The following is a 20976-nucleotide window of genomic DNA, read 5'->3' as shown; positions in this document are numbered from 1 at the left end:
CACACACCCTCAACAAAGTTTGCTATTTAGGAAAGCTTTTAAGCACATTCCTACACAGAAATTATTTTGCTGAATCAGGGTCTTGGTAAAGAAATCCTAAAAAGGGAAACACTGGAGAGATGTACAAAGAGCTCCCTCTTTTGTCTGACTTAATTTTTGTGTGAAAAACTTTTGCCATCAATTTCATTAGGTAAGTACACATTATATTAAATGCTGAGGTTGCCAATAAAAATAAAAATAAATAAAATAAAATAAAATAAAATAAAATAGTAGAATATGTGTCTTTATGTCCTGTCTGTTCTGAAAGTCTCTCGGTTCTCTTTCCATTTCTGGTTCTTCTTTACATTTAACTTTAGCCCTGAAGCCAAATATTACTGTTTTCTGAGGGATTCCACATAACATCACACAGAGTTTTCATTACAAAAATTAAAACAATTTTCACGTTGTTCCAATACAGTTCATCTGTGAAGCATCTAGCATTTAGATATAATTTTTTTTTTTTAATTCTGAAAACCAAACACGGTGCTTAGTAAGAAAGTTCATTCTGGTCTGATTTTCCTTTTGAACAAATCTAGACTGGACTTTTACCGTTTAACAGATACACATTCATTTCGCTCCGCTTCTCAACCTCTCCTTGCACTTTTGGCGATGCCATGAGAACCACTCATGTACAAACACGGCCGGGTCAGTTTCCTTCCCACCAACATCGTCACAAACTTCGGTACCTCCGGGGCAGCGCCGAGCTGCCGGGTACCAGGGCAGGTCCCGCTTGTCGCTGCCCCGGTTCGGAGGGCCGCGCACGGCACAGGGGACAGGGCTGAGGGAGACATGGCACAGGGCAGAGGGGACAGGAGACATGGCACAGGGGACAGGGCTGAGGGGACAGGGCACAGGGCGGAGGGGACAGGGCACAGGAGACATGGCACAGGGCAGAGGGGACAGGAGACATGGCACAGGGGACAGGGCTGAGGGGACAGGACACAGAGGACAGGGCTGCGGGCTCAGGGCTGAGGGCACACAGCAGAGGGCTCACGGAGCGCTCCGCGGCGCTGCCCTGAGCCCCTCCCCGCAGGCAGGCGGGCGCACGGGCGGGGCCGCGGGCACCATGGCGGCGCTGGCGGTGGCAGCGGGCCGGGCCGGGAGGGCGGCGGAGGAGAAGGCGGCGGCTTAGCGGGCTCGGCATGGCCCCGGCCCGGCTGTCGCTGCTGCTCCCGCTGCTGCTGCTGCTGCTGCTGGCGGCCTGCGCCTGGCGGCCGGCGCGGGGCCAGGAGGCGCCGCAGACCCCGGACTGGCGGATGACGCTGAAGACGATCCGCAATGGCGTGCACAAGATCGACATGTACCTGAACGCGGCCCTGGACCTGCTGGGCGGCGAGGACGGGCTCTGCCAGTACAAGTGCAGCGACGGTGAGCGGGGCTGGGGCGCGACCCTTGTCCCGGGCAGGGCGGCCCAGCGCCGCTCCCGGGCGAACGTCGCTGAGCTCTCCCGGCGTGCTTTCCTGTAAATAAATACGTGTTTGAATCGCGGCGAGAGAGCTCCTGCACGTGTGTGTGTGTTTAAATACGAGTGTAACGTGTACGGAGCATGTGTACACGTAAGCTCTTCCCTTAAGGCGACTTTTAAGTAGCTCCTTTTAAACGTCTCCAAGACGTTTCCTTGGGGAAAGGCTTATTACTGTCAAATATGTAGCTGATGTGTCCAGGGAAAAACCCTGGAGTGGGAAGAGTTGCTCTCTCCCGGCTGGTTATTTATGAGCACTCCTGAGCATTTCGGTTTGGGACAGAAAAGCTTATTAACTCTGAGCTATGGAATGTGTTGTTTCGTATTGACGCTCGAACAGCAGGGTTTAATGGCAGCCGCGTTTGCCGGAGGAAGGAATGCATCCTGCTGTTTGTGTCCTGCTGCTACCAGCAGAGGACAGCTGTGATCTGCGCTTCTTCCCTGCGCCTCAGCCGCCTGATCTACCTGAACTATAATTGAGGCAGCTCAAGGTGGCATGACCTGGTAGATGACGATGGTTATTATTATCATAATCATCATTATTATATTGGACTGTTATTATGCGGATGAGCCTGCTCGAGCAGGGCGTTTGGACCAGATGACTCACTGTGGTGCCTTCCAGCCTGACCCATTTCTGTGATCGCCTCCCGTGCTGTGCCCATCCCCAGTGCCGGGCAGGCGATGCTCCAGAAATGGGATTTCTTTCCAGGCTTTTCCCAGAATGGGAGGCTGGCATAGCCTGTCGTGGTGGGATCACATCAGCCCAGTTTACTGTGTCAGATTATTTGCTAAATCAGGAAAGGAGTCTGGGGGTGACACCTGGCTAGCTGTACAAGAGTGGCCAGGACACTGTGACATTTACACTCTGTACTGAAATATGCATCTTTCAAATTTATTTTTTTTTCCCCTATTACATTTAACTGTGGCTTCAGATTTTTTCCACTACTGAAATGAACGGGAGCGTCATTTTTCAAATTAACTACACAGTCTTTCTTAACTTGGGATGCAGAATTCCTTGGTTTGCTGCACTAGTGAGGGTTCGGGGAGATGTGAGTTTAGCAGTCTCTACTAATTCAAATTCTATTAATGTTACAGCTGTAGAAATAAAAATGATGTTTCAACCCAGCTAAGATTAAAAAAAAAATCAGAGAACTACTGCATATAGAGCATAGAAGTACTAATGAATTTACACTAAAGTACTCTGTTAATACACTCCTATATATTACATACTTAACCAACACATGGATTTCAGTAATTTTTTTTAACATAGGAAGCAAATATTGACACTTGCTCAGGTGCCTTGTCTCCCTTTCTAAAAAAAATTGCTTAGTACCCCTAAGTTGTAATTTGGAAAGAATTGTTGATATGCAGGTGCCTGAATATATGTTTAAGTTAAAAATACAACTGACACTGTCTTGAACCAAACAAATGTCTGTAGTGAGGTTTAAAACTACTAAAACCCTGTGCAAAAAAATTTTTAAAACTACTAAAATCCTGTGCAAAAAAATCTATTTGAGACATGACCATGACAAATTCCCTTTTTCAGGATCAAGGCCCATTCCTCGCTTTAAATATAAACCATCACCACCAAATGGCTGTGGATCCCCTGTGTTTGGAGTTCAGGTAAGTATTTCCATTTTGGGGCTCCTTTCTGTGTCTTTCATACATCAGCTTTCCTCAATAAAGATGATTTTTTCCATTCCCCCTTTTGAGACAGCATCCATGTACAAGGTCCTTGTTCTTATCAGCTCCTAACACATGCTCTGGTAACAACATAGGGGAAGTGTTAGTATTGTAAACGAACCTAGCATAAACATTTTCAAAGATTACAAGCATAAAATGTAATGATGATAAACTTCTTGGGTTTTGAGTGTTTGGTTTAGTGTTTTGTTTGCAGAGTCTTGAAAGCATTGCGTAACTGCAGCTGTAGCCGTGTGAGAGTGGAGAGTTTGGCTATGACTCTTGCTGTTCTGACTCACACTAACCCTTTCTCCATAATGCTAGAAAGAAAATAGGAGTCAGCTTGTTGTCCTCCAGCTTTGGGACTTTCTTTTTCCCCCCAACTCTGCCCCTGCACCACCCCAGTGTAGGCTGGGGCAGGGCAGGAGACCACACTGAACAGAGGGATGGATGTTCCACACTGTGTAGAGGTGCCCAGCAATAAAATCTGGAGCACTGGGAGAAGGTGGGGAAGGGAAGGGAAGGGGTCATTGCAGAGATGTGTGTGACTTCCAGGTGGCTGTTGCTCAGAGGCTGGCTTGGTATCCCCTCTGCTTTGAAATGTGCTGAATGCTTTTTGCACTGCTTATTTTGGGATATTTTTTTAATTCATCTACTGTGAATCATCTACAGTAGTACACCAGTACACATTATATTAAATGCTGAGGCTGCAAATAAAAAAACCCCAAAACCAGTGGAATATGTGTCTTTATGCTCCGTCTGTTCTGAAAGTCTCTTTGTTCTCTTTCCATTTCCGGTTCTTCTTTGCATTTGACTTTGGCACTGAAGCCAAATGTTACTGTTTTCTGAGGAATTCCACACAACATCAATCAGAATTTTCATTAAAAAAATTAAAACAATTTTCACATGGTTCCAGTTCAGTTCATCTGTGAAGCATCTATCATTTAGATACATTTTTTTTTAAATTTTTAATTTAAAACTGTTTAATTAAACAGCTAATTTAAACTAATTTTATTCTAAAAACTAAATTTAAACTAATTTAAAACTAGATTTAATTTTTAAATTGTGTACTATGTACTGCTTCTTTGATTCATCTACTAAACTGTCTTTATCTCAGCTCATCCCATTAGTTTTAATTTTTAACTGTTCCAGTCTGTCCATAGGCTGTATTTTTCTTATGCTGGAATACCAATGGAGGTGTGTGTGTGTTTTCCTCACAGTTTGACATCGGTATCCCTTCAATGACAAGGTGCTGCAATCACCACGACAGATGCTATGATACTTGTGGCAATAAAAAAAATGATTGTGATGAGCAGTTTCAGACCTGCCTCTCAAAAATCTGCAGAGATGTGCAGAAAACGCTTGGAATCTCAGAGAGTGTCCAGGGTAAGTGTGAAAACGCCTTTATTTTTTTTTTTTTCAAGTTTGATCTGAGCTTAACTTGTCAAAGAATCTTTGTGCAGTGCAGCAAGACCACATTTTCATAAGCTGATGGAAGATGCTTTGTTCTGTCCTGCTGTGCAGCCCAGATGCTTGTACAACAGAGCAGTGACACAGCACAGGGAAATGATCAGGGTAAAAACTAACTTAGAATTAAGGTTAGTTTTAACTTTAGGGGAAAAATAATGCTGCCCATTTGGGAGTATGAGTATTGAAATAGAACTTGATCAAAGTGCATGTATAATTCTTGCATTTACTGTAACAGCTGTAGGATGACTGTTCTGCTGGGTGACTTCTAAACTTCCATGTGTGATTGCTAGTAAACTGTAGGAAAATACAGAATCTTTCCCTGTATCAAAGAAGGTGTTCAAATAATAAACAGTCATAGTGGAAGTAGTTAATGCTGTCCCCTGGTGAATAAATGATAGGTTTCTCAGTAACAGGCCATATGATACTTCTTCTGGTTGTTGGCCTGCATCTGATGGGTACATGACATAACCACTTTTTAACGTGGACAGTGTCACTTTCACAGTAAATACTCCCACTGAGAACAATAAGTTTTTAGAACAATCTTTTGTTTGAACTTCTCAAATTTATCTAACTGTAAATAAATCATCATGTTAGTCTTCAGTGTCAGAACTGGTCAATATTTGTTCAATTCTGTTGAGCTGATGTTAAAGATAGCAATCTCTGCATAAACTGGGATGTTGAGAGTGAGAAGGTAAACCAGCTCTTTCATCTTCCAAAATTCAGTATTTTTCCAACACAGAAAACATACCATATGCAATGAATTTTCATTTTGTTTGGCATATAAAAAATCTTTACTCAAAACTTAAATCACTGTGTGTTGGTTCCGTCTTTCATTTGACAATCTGTTTGCTTTGCCCAGAGAAAATTGCTTCTTTCTTAGAGTCATTCTCAGTTTGACAGTTTTATCCTGTTAGTTTTATATTCCACTCAAGGAGCACTTTTAACTGAACTCTTCTTTGCTTGCAGCTTGTGAATCAACTGTTCAGCTGCTGTTTGATGCAGTTATACATTTAGGATGCAAACCATACCTGGACAGCCAGAGAGCTGCTTGTGAGTGTCCTTACGAGGGCAAGTCAGATCTCTGACAGAAGACACCGAGATCGCGTGGTGTAACAAAGCTGAAGATCCGGCCAAAAGGAAGCAAGGCTTTGGTTACAAACTTCCTGCTTTTCAGACAGCGACACATTAAACACTGACATGAATTTACTGATTTGAAGAGCACTACGATATTCTCATTCATGTAAAAAAGAAACAAGTCGTCCTTCTCTCCATTTTATGCCAGAAGCTTGGGAACTGAAATTGCTTTCCTTTGGTGTATGTTCACCTGGGGTGTGCCATTGTAAAATGCTGGTGCCGTTTTAATGTTCCCAAGAAAACTCCATAGTGGGGACATCACAGGCACCAAAGAGTTATATTGAATTCTCAGGTGATTTTTAATACAGGTCAAATTTTAGGTTTGCTAGCAGTTGAAGGATCTGATGGGTTCAGCAGGAGAGTGTGTTGTGTGTACCAATATGAGACATCTTAGATAGCGTGTACCTGCGTGTTTCTGCTGCAACTGCCTTGAGTTCTCTCCCATGTATGTGGTCCTGCAGGTTTGTTGTTAAAAACCCAGGAAAACGCCCCAAGCCAATGTACATGCACTACATATTTCTACCTGATTCTATATCAATGCCTTACTTCTGCAGCACTTTTCAGATCAAAATACGTTGATCCTTTCAAGGGCTGTCCAGTAAAATGAACAGTTTGCAGCCTAAGGATATAGTTTTGATTTGACAGAATGGTGAAATGTAGTTTCTATGTTATTTTTAAAAAATTAATCAAATGTCTGTTTTTGAATAAAACATTTTGTGTTGTGTATTATATGCACGGAAAGAATATATGTACAAATATGTTGATTTATATTTCTGTTGTGGCACAACTTGGCTACTGTATTCATCTTTGCTTTCATTTAGTCTGTTATGAAAACCAAAAGCAAGTTCCACAGTTAAGATCAGTGTGCCCAAAAAACTTATTTAAGATTCCCTCTGTGAGGCTGATGGATATATGAGCCTGTACTTCTGTCACTTGTTCTCTCTCTGACTTCTCTAGCTAAAAATCACGTGATGTCTGAATTATTTGGGGTTTGCTCTCTGTACTTGTTGCTTATCTACAGGTGTCAGTCCTTAGTTAAGTTCTGCATTAGGTCCTCTGTTAGAAAGATAATGATTTGTTTTCATTAAAAATCAATTTGCTTTAAATATTCACAGGAAAGGAATGAAAATTAAAATATTGCATCTGTGAACAGGCAATAGAAATTAAATGCATAAAATTCACTGGACTATAGACTATAATGTCATATAATTTTGTGTGTTTTTCTTTACCAGTTGTGGTTTTGGTTTGTTTGTCACTAAAGCTTAGTGTACATGACAGTGAAGGTAAGGGCTTCATAAACAAAAAGTTTCTGTTTAAGTTCTTTGGTCGTGCCTCAAGGTTTCTTTTCTTATTTGCGGATATGAAATAGCACTAAAAGAGAAGTATTACTGTAGAGCTTTGCAAAACTTTGCTAGATGAACTTGTACTTCTAACTTTGATGAGAGAAATATTACTGTAGAGCTTTATGAAACTTTGCTAGATGAACTTGTACTTCTCCTAACTTTGGTGAGAGAGAAGTATTACTGTACAGCTTTGCAAAACGTTGCTAGATGACCTTGTACTTCCCCTAACTTTGGTGACATTCATTTCCTACCACAGAATTGAAACAATTCTGCCTTACCCTGGAATTCCATGGTTGTAAACCTAAAAATCTTTCTAACATTAAGGAGGGAATGTTAATAGCATTGTTTGTTTCAAATGACAAAGTACCATAATGAGTCCAAACCACTAATCCAGGTAGATGACTTGCTGATTTCTGTTCAAATGGGCTTAAACTAGGTGCTTAAATTAATGCATATGCTGGGTTTGGATGGGATGGAGTTAATTTTCTTCCCAGTAGCTGCTGCAGTGCTGTGTTTTGGATACAGTGTGAGAGTAATGGTGGTAATACTCTGATGATTTAGTTGTTGCTGAGCAGTGCTTACCTGAAATCCAGGACTTCCCAGTTCACCACACTCCACCAGTGAGGAGGTGCACAAGAAGCTGGAAAGAAGCATGGCCAGGACAGCTGACCCAAACTGCCCAAAGGTATATTTCACACCATAGAGCATCATGCCCAGGACATAAAAAGGGGGAGTTTATATCCTGAGCAGCCAGAAGGCATCATCTGCTGCTTGGGGACTGGACAGGGGGTGGTGAACAATGAATAGCGTGTCACTTGTTTGTCTTGGGGTCTATACATCTTTCTCTTTATCCTTCTCATTTTTATTATTATTTTTGTTTACTTTATTTCAGTTACTGAAGTGTTCTTACCTAAACCCATGAGGTTTACTTTTTCTGCTTCTCCTTCTCACCATCCCATGTGTGTGTGTGTGCCTGTGTGTGTACACATATATATTTAGTCACTGGCTGGGGTTAAACCATGACAACACAGACAATTTTCACTGTTGGAAAGAACTGGGTTTTGTTCCCTCCTGTGCTGACCTGTAATTATACCATAAAAGCCTCCTGGAGTTTATTTCAAACCACATAAAACACTAAAAGAGCTTTAATACTTCTGGATAGCACTTTGATAGTTCTGCTTGCAAACCACAGGAGGCATTTCACTTCTTCCAGGTAGTCTTTACTTTGCACAAGCTTTTCCTGTAGCAGAAATCCTTGATAGAGTTGCCTGCAAGTTATACAAAATGCATTTTGCAGACCATAGCCCTAAGATGAAGGCTAGCTATCGCCCCTAGGATCAATCATACCATTTAAGAACTTACATATTTATAAATATATGCAAAAACGTAATGCTTGTCCTGCTTGTGGCAGTTAATGTTTTCCTTAGCAGCTGATACAATGCTGTGTTTTGGATTGAGGATGAGAGGAATGTTGATAAAGCACAGCTTCTCCTGCTGCCCTACCAGCAAGGAGGCTGATGTGCACAAGGTTTGGGAGCAGGCTTCAGCTGACTCAAGGAATATCCCATATGGAATCCCATATGAACAATAAAACTGGGGGGAGTTGGCAGGGAAGGGCACTGATCACTCCTTGACTGGCTGGGCATCGATCAGTGAGCAGTGAGCAAATGTACTGCATGTCACTCACCTTGTATATCCTTTTGGTATTATTTCCCCACCCTTTCCTGTCCTGTTAAACTTTCTTTACCTTTTTTCTGATTTTCTCCCTCATCCCACTGGAGGGAGTGAGTGAACAGCTCCATGCTAGATTAAAGCATAAAAACACTAGATAGCAGCTCATTTAACTCAACACTGCATGTTTTTGTGTAGTCAGTAATGCTGTACAGCAGTGTGTCCACAATCAAACTTCCTTCTTCAGACTGCAGTTCTGATCTATCTATAATGCTTTTTCCAAAAAATACCCACCTACAATCTGCAAGTGTTTCTAAACCTATAGGCACATCTCACAATAAAACTTTCATGCATTACAATGACCCAACACAGTGGCTGAGCCTGCTCTCAGCCTCCAGCAAAACAGAGCAGAAGAGAACTCCATCTTACAAGGATCTAAGCAAACTGCTGGACCGAGGAACATTGCTGACAAAGTTCTGGATTTCGGTTCTGCAGCTGCAGAACTTCACACAGGAGTCTGGGACAGCTCTAGCATGAGCTGTGAGAGCTGGGATCTGCAGTTGCCAAAAAATGAACCTGTTTGGTAGGAGTCTAAATGTTACCCAGTATAAGAGGCAAACTTTGTGATAGTGTCATGTTCTAACTAAAGTTTGCACAAAGACAATTGAAACAAAGTTCTATCTTGATCCAGCTGCCTACTGGCAGTCTGAGGGTAACAAGTCTGAACAAGACAAAAGCAAAGGCAATTAAAAATACCCCATGGCTCCTTTAATCAAAGGGAGACATCCTGTCTGAAATTTTTACCCATGCAAGAAGCCAGATTAAAACCAGACTGGGTAAAAATGCCTATAATTCCACTCTAAATCTGCTTCTTTTTTGTGCTTGTAGCAGCACTCTCCTGAGTGCACATTCATATCTGAGTTTCATATCTAAAAGTAGGCTAGATAAAAAAATCAGATCCCTCTAGGGTATAATCTGTGAAGCTCTTGTACTGAAGAATGGGTTTTGTCACTGGCTTTGGTTTAGAAACTTGTTTGTTATGTAATTGATCAGTGAGTGGTAAGTGCCACATAATTCCCAGTCGGGAATACTCGTTAACACACCTGGGCACTCTCGTCAATACCTTGACCCTCGCCTCACAGTTCCGAAAACATCAAAGAGAACAGAGCAAAGCTGTAGAATGATCCACACATCCAAACCTCCCAAGGGCTGTGAGTGGGTGCCCGAATGGGAACGCACTTTGAGGAACAGGAGCCGTACAGGAAAGAAAACACGATGGGCCTCAAATGGGAATTTGAGTTTTGAAAAATTTAAACTGAGCACGGGAGGCTCTCACCATATTTCAGGACGCTGGTTTTGTACAAGCCGGGGCAGTCAGTCAATCACGGTCTCTGAAGGTCTGATCACAGGAAACACACGGCGCACTTCAGCACCGCATCCCTGGGCTTTCCCGGCTCCGGCCTTCGCCCAGCGCCGGAGGCGGCTGCTCGCGGATGAGGCGGGGCGGTTAACCGCCAGAAGGCGTGGAAGAGAGGGAAGGGCTTGGCTGCGCTTGCTTGGCTTTGTTTCCGCTCGCTTCAGTTCGGTTTGTGTCGTGACGGTGTGCAGCCGGTGCCTCAGTCCACGGCGATGTCGGGCTCGGAGCGGCAGCCGCAGGCGGGTGCGTGTGCGGTGGGGACGCGGTGGGGAAGGGCCGGGTCGCGCCGCGCCGCTGGGGGCTCCTGCCGGAGGCAGCGCGGAGTGGGAGCGGGACGGGGAATGTCTGCGAGCGGCTACCGGAGGCAGAGGGACGGGGAATGTCTGCGAGGGGCCGGGGGCAGCGGGGCTGCCGGAGGCAGAGGGACGGGGAATGTCTGCGAGGGGTACCGGAGGCAGAGGGACGGGGAACGTCTGCGTGGGGCCGGGGGCAGCGGGGCTGCCGGAGGCAGCGGGACGAGGAACGTCTGCGTGGGGCCGGGGGCAGCGGGCTTGCCGGAGGCAGAGGGACGGGAAGTGTCCGTGAGGGGCTGGGGGCAGCGGGGCTACCGGAGGCAGAGGGACGGGGAATGTCTGCGAGGGGCCGGAGGCAGCGGGGCTGCCCGGCCGCAGCGCCCGAGCTTCCCCAAGAGGGGGAGCGCGGCCCGAAGGGCGCTGCCGGCGCTCACGGACAGCCGGAGCTTTGCTTCTGTCCTTCTTTCTGTGAAAAACACGTTCACTCTCCGTGGAAAAAAAAAAAAAAAAAAAAAAAAAAGGGCAATAGGAAACAAGGACCATAGAGCAAAGGTTTTTACAGCCGGGTGCATCCTGGCCCTCAGGCAAGACCACACTTACCTTTGGGGATGCTCCCTACATCAGCCATCACATCTGTTGCATCAGCCTGTAGCGGATTCAATGCAATTACGGAATTCAATTCAGTTATGCATGGTAAACTTTCCTTTATGCATAGTAAAGTTTCCTTTTTAGTTTACATATTCCAAGAGCTATTAAATTCGGGTCTGCCTTTTTTTAACACCTGCAGTTTTTGAGCTTTGGTCCCCACTGCCTTCAGATGGTGAATGCCGATTGTTGGCATGTAGCGGGTGTCTTCTTCATATGTTCATTGGATGTTATCCCATCCAAGCGGGCATTTTACACAAGCATACTTATAGCAGCTATTTCACTAAGTTTAATTAACAACGGAAATAAAAACTATATAACAAAGATACTTTAACACTACATATCTAAAATCCATTTTAATATTTGTGAAAAGCCAATATTATAATGTGTGTCTATAACATTTCCTTCCTTCCGGAGGAGGAAAGGAACGTTCGAGAAGGTGGGAGGTGAAGGATGGCCAACAAGGAAATGGATTTGCAGTAAATCCCGCAGGGGAAAACCCCTCTGGCTTCCCGGCACAGCCTCGGGGAAAGTGGGGAAGGTTCCCGGCATGTCACTGGAAGGCAGGAGAAGTCAGAGCAGTAAAACTTGGCCTGGGTCCCCGGAGATGCAGCCAGGCTTAAAGGGAATTATTTTGTGTGCCGTCTGGCTGTTTCTAAGGGCCTTGCCCTTTGTGGTCTTGATGGTAGATCTGTTGAGATGGAAATGCATCCAGGGATAGACTCTGTGAGATTCCAGTGTAACCTAGTGCATACCTGATTTTTGATTCCTTTGAAGCAATCCGTCTTCACGAAATTAGGGATAAGTAGTCCCATTAGTCTCAATCAGACTTTAGAACAAACTTGTTCCAGTGTAAGACAAACAGAAAACTTTTCATAAATCATGATAATTCAAATAGTGTTTATGTGAATGAAGCTGCGATACGAGAGGGACAATGAAAAACCTAGGACTAGGAAGTTACTAAACAGGATTAAATTAACAGGAAATTTTTTTTCCCAGTTTCCTGTAGCCCAGGAATTTTAGTCCTCCTGTGTCTACATTTTCTGTCTTAAAGTTTGATGATTATAAAATTTTATTATCTGTTTCATGGTGGGGGGGGGTGGATCACAGGAACTTCTGTCCTGCATCAAGATACAGCTATGTTAGTTTTGCAAAAGGCATTAATAACATCTGAAAAATGAATGTGAAAAGCTAATATTGTATGTGCAAAGTAGTTTGCAAAATACATGTACATGTGACTCTTCTTATAATTGCAGGCCATGTCCAGCTGGATAGCAGACCTATATTACCCACCACAGGTACAGTGTCATATACAGTTCTCATAATGTGGTAGTGAGTCTCTACCACTAGTAGTAGTGATTTAGTAGCCCACTGAGATGCTTAAGTAAGAGGAACAAGGATTCCAGCCTAACCATCTGCAAGTCTGTAGTTCTGCACACTCCCAAGATGTGCACATCCCTTGTTGTTCCCTCACTGTTACTTTCATGTCCCTTCTGTACTGGAGGTACTTAAAGTCTCTATAGATCAGCAGAAGAAAAGGTTTAAATCTTGCATTTTTTCAGTTGTCAATGGCTGTTACACTATCTACTGTGGCTCATGCTGCATGCAACCTCAAAGAGAATGCTCAACTTTGTATTAGCAGCATTACTGAAAGAAAAGAAACAACAATGTATTTTTAAGTTATGTAAAATTTTTACTATTGAGTTAGAGTCTCGTTAAAAAAATACACCAAGCTAGTTAGTTATATAAAATCATCATCTCTGAATATGTTTATACAGATGCACAGCAGATACAAAATATGCATGTCTTGACCACATGAAATTCAGACTGCTGGAGTCTGAACTTCCAGAACAGCCTCCAAAAGCTGTGGGTACAGACAAACAGTAATGAGGCTGTTTCCTTGCATGCCTACTTATCTGATGTGTGAATGAGCTTTTGGTTCACATGAACAGCTAAACTTTAAGGCTGGATGCATAATTTCAAATTGGTTTTGTTTGTTTTTAATGAATGAGTTTGTGGCTAAATAACTTTTTGATTTCTCTAACAGATGGAAATGAGAACATCACAGAAGTAGATGCAGTCAATATAAGGTAAAGTTCTGGTGGCAGTGACAGATGTCCCAAGGGACTGAGGTCAGTGCAGGGCTTTCTGATTTTTGTTAATGAATGATTAATGATTTGATTCAACTCCACCCACTTACAAAACATGTTTGTAGTTTTAGCTACACCAGCTGCAGATGTGAAGGCATGTGGAAGGGATTATGAGAAGTGTTCTCTTTTTATCGTAGGCAATGTGCAAATACCATCACATTCTGAGGAGCCACTGGACAGAAGGTTAGATTGTAGCACAGGAACTTATTCCTCTGGAAGGAGGGGACATGGTCCATGGAACAGTGCTTCCATAAAAGCCCTGAAAACACTAAACCACCTGCCTGATAACTTTGCCTTATCCATACAACTGAGTAGAGAAAGAACTGTTTAGGGAATTATCCCAAATGGTCATTCACAGGATCCAGTGACCAAACTGTCCAAAATCCCTACTAGCCATGCACCTAGCCAAATCCTAATGAAGAGAAATTGACAAAATCTGAAAAAATTCTGGTACAGGTGAAATTGTTCATAATTGCAAGGCTAAAATTTATAATCTTTGCATTTTATCATGTTTGGTACTCAGAATGGGAACAATGTGATAAAGCACCCAGCTTCTCTTATTGGTTATCCAGCCAACATTGTAGAACCTCCCTGACTTTGAACAGTCATGTTAAATTCCTGTTCTCTGTCTGAATTCTTGTGTATATGTTACAAAAACATATTTCAGTAAGGGAATTCTCATAACAAAGTGGAAAAGCAGAGACTGTCTATGGGTAATGATGGTAATTTTGCTGCAAAACAAAAGCATTTGCCAAAGAAACTCTGATCTTCAACATCTGCAGACAAATATTCTAAGCAACTTTCTCCTGTAATTGCACCAAACCTGAATATTCCATAGCATGAAAGAGAGTATTAACATGGCAGGAATTACAGCTCTGACCAGAGCCAGTCCAGAGCCAGCACTATGACCCTGACTGTCATTCCATGTATCTCGAACTTTGGACCTGTCTATTGCCAGCATTGTTGCCAGAAGTGTTTCAGTTTCTGTTTTCTGCACCAGGAACTACTAAAGCAGAAAGACTGTCTGCTTCATCCTTCTAATTACAGCCATGTCAACACTTAGGATCTTTTGGGTCCAAGTGTTGGCATGACTGTGGCTCCACAGCCACGTCCAGAGTGTGCTGTCACACATCCTATGACGTGTTTTGCTGATAAATGAATAAAATTGCACAATGCTACTCCCAAACACACAAGTATTCTATGTGTTTGCTGCCATGATAAAGTCCTCTACTTAGAACCTGGGTCAGTCATTTTTTCTGTGCTTAAAAAGACCTCTGTCCTTCAGGAGTTTGTGGCCTGGTTACTAGAAACTTAGATGAACTTGTCAACTTAAACTTGTCAGATTAAATTGTCATGGCTTTCATTTCATTAGGGTAAATAACAAACATTTGTTCTCCTTTTGCAAGATACACTGCACTTAGCACCTCATCCCCAGTTTATAGTCTATTGATTATAATGCAGCACTTGATTTACTTAGAAAAACTTGATGTAAATCTCAGCTACAATTCCAAGTAAGTGCATGTGTACTGTCCAATTATGTTAGTATTTATCTAAACACATAACATGGAGAATTGGAGCCATGTCTGAAATTATGTGCCTTAACTAATGAAACAGCCTCATTTACCAAGAATGTTTTCCATGTGTGGCAGCAGACAATCACGTCATCTTGAAGAGAAGTACAAAATGGACCATCGAAGAAGAGGAGTTGCATTAATCTTCAATCATGAGTACTTTTCTTGGCAGTTAAATCTGAGAGACAGACGTGGGACTATGGTTGACAGAGACAATCTGAATCGCACGTAAGAAACTTGGTTGCTCCACTAAACCTTAAAAAAATCTAAACTTTAGAAATCATCTTCAAATTAAGGAGTTACCTAAATCTTGTGTTTAAGTAGTGACCAGAAGATTTTGCAGACAAAGCACCAGTGCAACTTGAGTGAAGAAAGCTCTAATTAAAAAGCTTCAAGGCACTTTTTTTTAAAGTCACAGAAACTGCTGGCACAAATCCTGTGAGTTCAGCACTTTCTTTGGACAAACTCTTTGAAGTAACTTTAGGTGTTAGACCTGTACTTGACACCACTTTGAATTCAAAATCAACTTTAGTAGTTTTGTTCATAAATAATGCATAAGAATATTAATTTCCCCACAGGGAAATAAACTGAGTTGGTAGCAATTGATATATAATTTGAGCAAGATTTTTACTAACGCTGATCTGTTCTAACAATAGTTTGACAAACCTTGGATTTGAAGTCAGAGTTTTTGATAACCTGAAAGCAGAAGATGTGCAGAAGAGAATTGATGAAGGTAAGAGACTGTGTATTGGTTATGACTATTGCAGCAGAATTCCCAGATACCTTTTCTTCCAATCTCTCCATTCATCTTACTTAAAACAAATTGTTGTGCACAAGGAATTTAACATTAGAAGTATTTGAAGGTTAGACTGAAAATTATTTTATTGCATTGTATGTGAAGCTTCAGTGAGAGAACTAATTAAGTCACAAAAAGCTGAAAGAAAGGACGTGCAGCTGGGAGAAGATAATTACATTCTTCTTTTTATGGTTAGTGCTCCTTCAGCCAGGCTGAATCAATGCACCTTGCAATCCCTACAGTATGGCTTTTCCTGAAAATGGCATCCATTTGAAAAAGGACTGACTGGGGATTCAGTTACATGATACAAATGTACAATGTTTTTTAGACCTGAGTAAGAGTGTTTCATCATTTAAACACCACTTGACTATTTCAGCCTCTAAGGAGGACCACAGCAATGCTGACTGCTTCGTGTGTGTGTTCCTGAGCCACGGTAAAGATGATCACATTTATGCACGTGATGACAAAATCGAAATTCAGACAATGACAGACATGTTCAGAGGAGACAAGTGCCAGAGTTTGGTAGGAAAGCCAAAGATATTTATCATTCAGGTAAGATGTCTGTTTCTGAATTCAGTGAAGTTAACACTGACTTGTGTCTCCCTGCAATACATGTCAGTTTTCCTGATGCAGTCCTTCCACAAGGCATTTAAGACAAGGATTCTTCTCTTTTTATTAGAAACACTAATGTATACTCCTGTTATTATTATTATTACAGCTGTATTTAATAAGTAATTTTACAAAAAGAAACACAAATTAAACCCATGTCAGATCTACTGTCAGTGTTTTTTGCAGCCTCAGCTCAGTTCCTATTGGTCACACTTCACAGCCCAAGGCTAAGCTGATAAGCTATCTACCCTCTGTATCTTCATTGCTTCCTTCCAGGCAAGTCCCTTTACTTGATCCTCAGTCAAGTTGGGTTTTGTGTTTGGCTTTTTTGTCTGTTTTCTTTTTTTTGTGAGGCTTTTTGGTTGGTTGGTTTTTGTGGCGGTAGTGATTTTCAGTTGTTGTTGCTGGTTGGTTGGTTTTTTTTGTCTATGACCTATACTCAGCATCTCTCTCTCTGTAGAATCCAAAGAATCAGATTAAGGCTTTATTGTCTCAGAAACGCTGTTTGTGCTAAGTGGTCAGATGAAGACCATTTGTAACCTCCTGTTCCTTCCCTTGGTTCACGGGAGAATGGAAGCTGGGAGGTATCTCAGGAGGTCTCTGGTCCAGCCTCCTGTTCAAAGCAGAGTTATGGGGTCAGGCCAGGTCATGCAGGGCTTTATCCCATCTTTATCCAGATTGCAATTAGCAAACTCATATCTGAACCAGCAGACTGTAATTGTAGCAGTTTACAGAATAATTCTAAGAATTACCTTTTTTTTATCCCAAATGCAAGCTTCCTCAGGGCACAGGGTTGCTGCAAGAAGCAGTATATTGATAATTCACCTTTCATTAGGACTCATTCAGATTTCCTTTTTTTTTTTCTTAACCTGGTGCTAGAGATGGAAAAAAATACTTTCATATTTAAAATTTAAGGTCAATGTAATACTTGTAATCACTTATATACTCATCAAAAAGCTAATTAACTTAATTCATCAGCTGAGTTATTTTCCAGCACAACTGGCATAGCAATTACCTCTGGAAATCAGAAACATCAAGATGAAACTTTATCACTGTAAAGAAGATTCTTTGTGTTGTTTTTTTTTTTAGTGGTAGTTCTGAAGTAATGCTCCTTTGTATCTTTTGAGTGTGTTCTCACCTTGTTATCCTCCATGTGTAGCCTTTCTGCTCCACTGACAATGGTGGGATCACTACTGACTTCTCACAAAAACCTTCCCTCAACAAACACACTTGAGACTGCACTAGGAGCAGAAGTGTAACAGCATGTAATGATGGCTGTGCTTCAGAGCTGTAATTCAACACTGCCAAGGGAGGCAATTCTTCCTCTCTACTCAGCAGTGGTGAGGCTGCCTCTGAAGTATTATATCCAGTCCTGAGTTCCCCAGTTAAGAAAAATGCAGACTTAGTGGAGTGAGTCCTGTAAAGGGCCACAGAGATCATAAAGGGACTCTGGAGCATGTTTGATCTGAGGAGAGGCTGAGAGAGCTGGACTGTTCAGCCTGGAGGAGATGGCTCAGGGGAATCTTACCAATGTTCTGAACAGCTGGTGGGAGGGCATAATAGGGAGACAGCTCTTTTCAGTGGCACCCAAGTGACAGGTTTAAGAGGCAACTGGAACAAATGAGAACACAAAATTTCAACACAAGAAAACACTTTACTGTGAGGTTGGTCAAACACTGGAAAAGGTCACCCATACAGACTGTGGAGTCTCCACCTATGGAGATCCTCAAAAGCTGACTGGACATAGTCCTGGACAACATGCTGTAGCTAACACTGCTTGAGTCAGGGGGTTGGACTAGATGATCTCAGGAGATCCCTTCCAGTCTGAGATCATCTTCAAGCTTTCAATGGAGTTTGTCCCCAACATTTTAAGTGACAGAGAAATAAATGTCTCTTTCTGAAGGCAGAGCCATGGTGATGTGGCACACCTAGCTGAACAGAAGTGCATCTGGTTAGGGTCAGAATTGTAATATTAACAGTGAGCTCGGCAGGGGTGCAAACATATATATAACATATATATATATATATATATATAACATAACACCACTTCTCACCAACAGGCCTGTCGAGGTGATCAACATGATAATGCAGTGATTGCTCATGATGCAACAGACAGCAGTAAATCCCCTGACAATAAGACTGAAGTGGATGCAGCTGGCATCTGTACTCTGCCTGCTGGTGCAGACTTCATCATGTGCTACTCTGTGGCACAAGGTGAGTTCCAATATTTTACATCCAGTGTCTGATACTTCACTGTAACAGCCCTGAACATGTCTTCATTTTGCAATCCAAAAAATGAGGACAGTTCCATGTAAATCTGATTCACATGTCTGATAAGTAGTAACTTGTCTGGGAAAGAATGTTGTGTGCTAAAGAAGAAATGAAAATAAATTACCAAGGTTAAGTTTACCAAACAAAAGCATTGCCATCAGTCTTGAGGCTGAGCTGCCTCCTGACAGCCAACATCCATCTCTTTTCCAGAGAAAAATTTCAGAGAAAAATTTCCAGAGAAAAATTCCAGAGAAAAAACCATCTCTGGTGGCTTACAAATTTCCCTGCACTACATGGCTGTTCTCTCCAGTCCCCCATGTATGTTGTCCTCAGTCCCATCTGCTCTCTAATGAAGCAGAGGTGCAGTCCTGTAAGCTACCAGTCCCTGAATCATGTTCCTCTTAGCTGAGCACCACAAGTGGTACCAAAGCCATTTCCCATCTACAATTTGCAGTGTAATTGGCAAAGTGAGATTTACACCCATTAGTAATTCCTTATAGATGGTAGCTAGCAAACAGGGACTCTCATAAATATTTTTCCAAGAAGTTATCACTACTTACATTTGGATCTAATTTTATGTTCTTTTTCTACTGTAGGCTACTATTCTCATCGTGACACTATATTTGGCTCCTGGTACATCCAAGATTTGTGTGAGACCCTTAGGGATCATGGATCTTCCAGGGAGTTCACAGAACTTCTTACTGTTGTTAACAGGAAAGTATCAGATCGCACATGGAACACAGGCTATGGTTTAAAAAAACAGATTCCTTGTTTTGCCTCAATGCTAACTAAAAAATTGTATTTTCAACCAAAATCTAAGTAGATTATTTAGCAGTGATGACCATTACTATTACCTGCTGGAGAGAAAAGAACACCATCTTAGTTGAGGAAATGTAATATTCTACAAGACTGTAAAATCACTGTGATCAAACATTACAATTTGCATACCTAACAGTTTCTAAAATCTTGAAGCAGTCTTAAAACTAGAATTATACCAAAGAATTCATCTCAGGGAATATGGGAAAAGTTGAGTGGGGCCAAAGTATTAGAAGGTACTCAGATTTTATTGAAATTGATGCTTGAAATTCAAATCAGTTGAAATTTATTTTTTTTTTCCTAAAAGCATCTTGCTTCATTGCCATCTAACTATGGCACATTTTACTATTTCCAAAACATTTTTACTGTTCTGTTAGATTTACTTGTCTTGCTCCTAGAGCACAGTTTACAGGGAATATGGTTTGTAGGGCATCTTTTTAAATTTGTGGACAGCTGAATCCACAACTTTTGCAGCTTTATTGAGCTTTTTAGACACTGTATAATTTTCTTGCTACACTAAATAGGAACTTAATTCCTTGAGTACAACTATAGCATTAATAAAGGATTAATCAAATAGGGTTGATTAATAAAGGGTTTCCTTTTACTTGAATATAATTTGTACTTGAAGCACAATTATAGTTTTCTGGTGCTTTACATCCTCAGGAGAAAAACAGCAGTAATGAGATGAGACCATGTACAGTTTGCTCAGGGTGAGCTTGCCTTGTCTGCATCTCTACAGCTAATGCTGCTGAACATCTCTAGGCAGCTCTACAAAATAATAACATGCAAACTTTCATACTTCAGGCCTTTGAGTTGCATCAGGCCTCCTCATGGCCCTGGAGAAGATCAGCCATACCTCTGTCATTGTGTACATAAAAGTGATGGTGCATGGTCACCACGGGATTGTTACTGCTGCAGTAGTTGTGGTGCTGACTTGAACCAAATATTTCTTTTTTTTTTTACGTTATTAATTGTTCCTCTGAGGGACAACAGAGAACTCAGTCTGAGCAAAGTGTCTTATTCCACTTTCCTGGGGAAAAAAATAATTGGTTTACAGGTTCTGCTTTAGTTAAGTCTTTCCATATACAATATTCTAAGTCATAAATGCTGTATCTTACTACACCTGCTTTTAAACAGGTGTATGAATCATGCATGTTTTAATGTTTTGATAAATTCTTTCAATATAATGCAACAGTGAAACATAAATGATTTTATAGGAAGTCTGAGATGCCTTACTTTTCCAGCACTAATCCACTTTCCTGGGGAAAAAAATAATCGGTTTATTGCTTCTGCTTTAGTTAAGTCTTTCCATCTACAATGTTCTGTCATAAATGCTGTATCTTACTACACCTCCTTTTAAATGTTGTATGAATCATGCATGTTTTAATGTTTTGATAAATCCTTTCAATAAAATGCAAGAGTGAAACAAATTATTTTATAGCAAGTTTGAGATACCTTACTTTTCCAGCACTACTTACTAAGGAAGCTTATTTGTCATGCTAATCTAAACTTGACCTATGGTGTCACAAGCAGTCAATGCACAGACCAGGGAAAAAGAAACAGTAATTTCAGGAAAAGAATCTTTACTACTCCATACAGAAGTTAATTA

The 20976-nt window shown here is 41.6% G+C and overlaps 2 protein-coding genes across 3 annotated transcripts; both read left to right on the top strand.

The window, feature by feature from the left end:
• The first annotated feature begins 1093 nt into the window (after positions 1 to 1093).
• On the top strand, positions 1094 to 6971 carry PLA2G12A (phospholipase A2 group XIIA). The gene is made up of 4 exons (XM_064710955.1): positions 1094 to 1407; positions 3048 to 3124; positions 4402 to 4567; positions 5618 to 6971. The coding sequence occupies exons 1-4, from the start codon at positions 1182 to 1184 to the stop codon at positions 5734 to 5736; spliced, it is 588 nt and encodes a 195-aa protein (XP_064567025.1). The 5' UTR covers positions 1094 to 1181; the 3' UTR covers positions 5737 to 6971.
• A 3375-nt stretch (positions 6972 to 10346) lies between these two features.
• CASP6 (caspase 6) lies at positions 10347 to 20797 on the top strand. 2 transcript variants are annotated; one of them, XM_064710953.1, is made up of 8 exons: positions 10347 to 10459; positions 12411 to 12452; positions 13202 to 13244; positions 14957 to 15103; positions 15532 to 15608; positions 16048 to 16223; positions 18341 to 18494; positions 19148 to 20797. In XM_064710953.1, the coding sequence occupies exons 1-8, from the start codon at positions 10429 to 10431 to the stop codon at positions 19372 to 19374; spliced, it is 897 nt and encodes a 298-aa protein (XP_064567023.1). In that variant the 5' UTR covers positions 10347 to 10428; the 3' UTR covers positions 19375 to 20797. The 2 variants fall into 2 exon arrangements, with proteins under 2 accessions (XP_064567023.1, XP_064567022.1); XM_064710952.1 differs by having other exon boundaries at positions 14954 to 15103; positions 19148 to 19490.
• Positions 20798 to 20976: the final 179 nt, after the last annotated feature.

The sequence above is a fragment of the Zonotrichia leucophrys genome, chromosome 4 (genome assembly GCF_028769735.1).
Source record: "Zonotrichia leucophrys gambelii isolate GWCS_2022_RI chromosome 4, RI_Zleu_2.0, whole genome shotgun sequence".
Lineage (NCBI taxonomy): Eukaryota > Metazoa > Chordata > Aves > Passeriformes > Passerellidae > Zonotrichia > Zonotrichia leucophrys.
The sequence above is the reverse complement of the archived record's forward strand: the minus strand, read 5'-3'. Positions and strand labels throughout refer to the sequence as shown.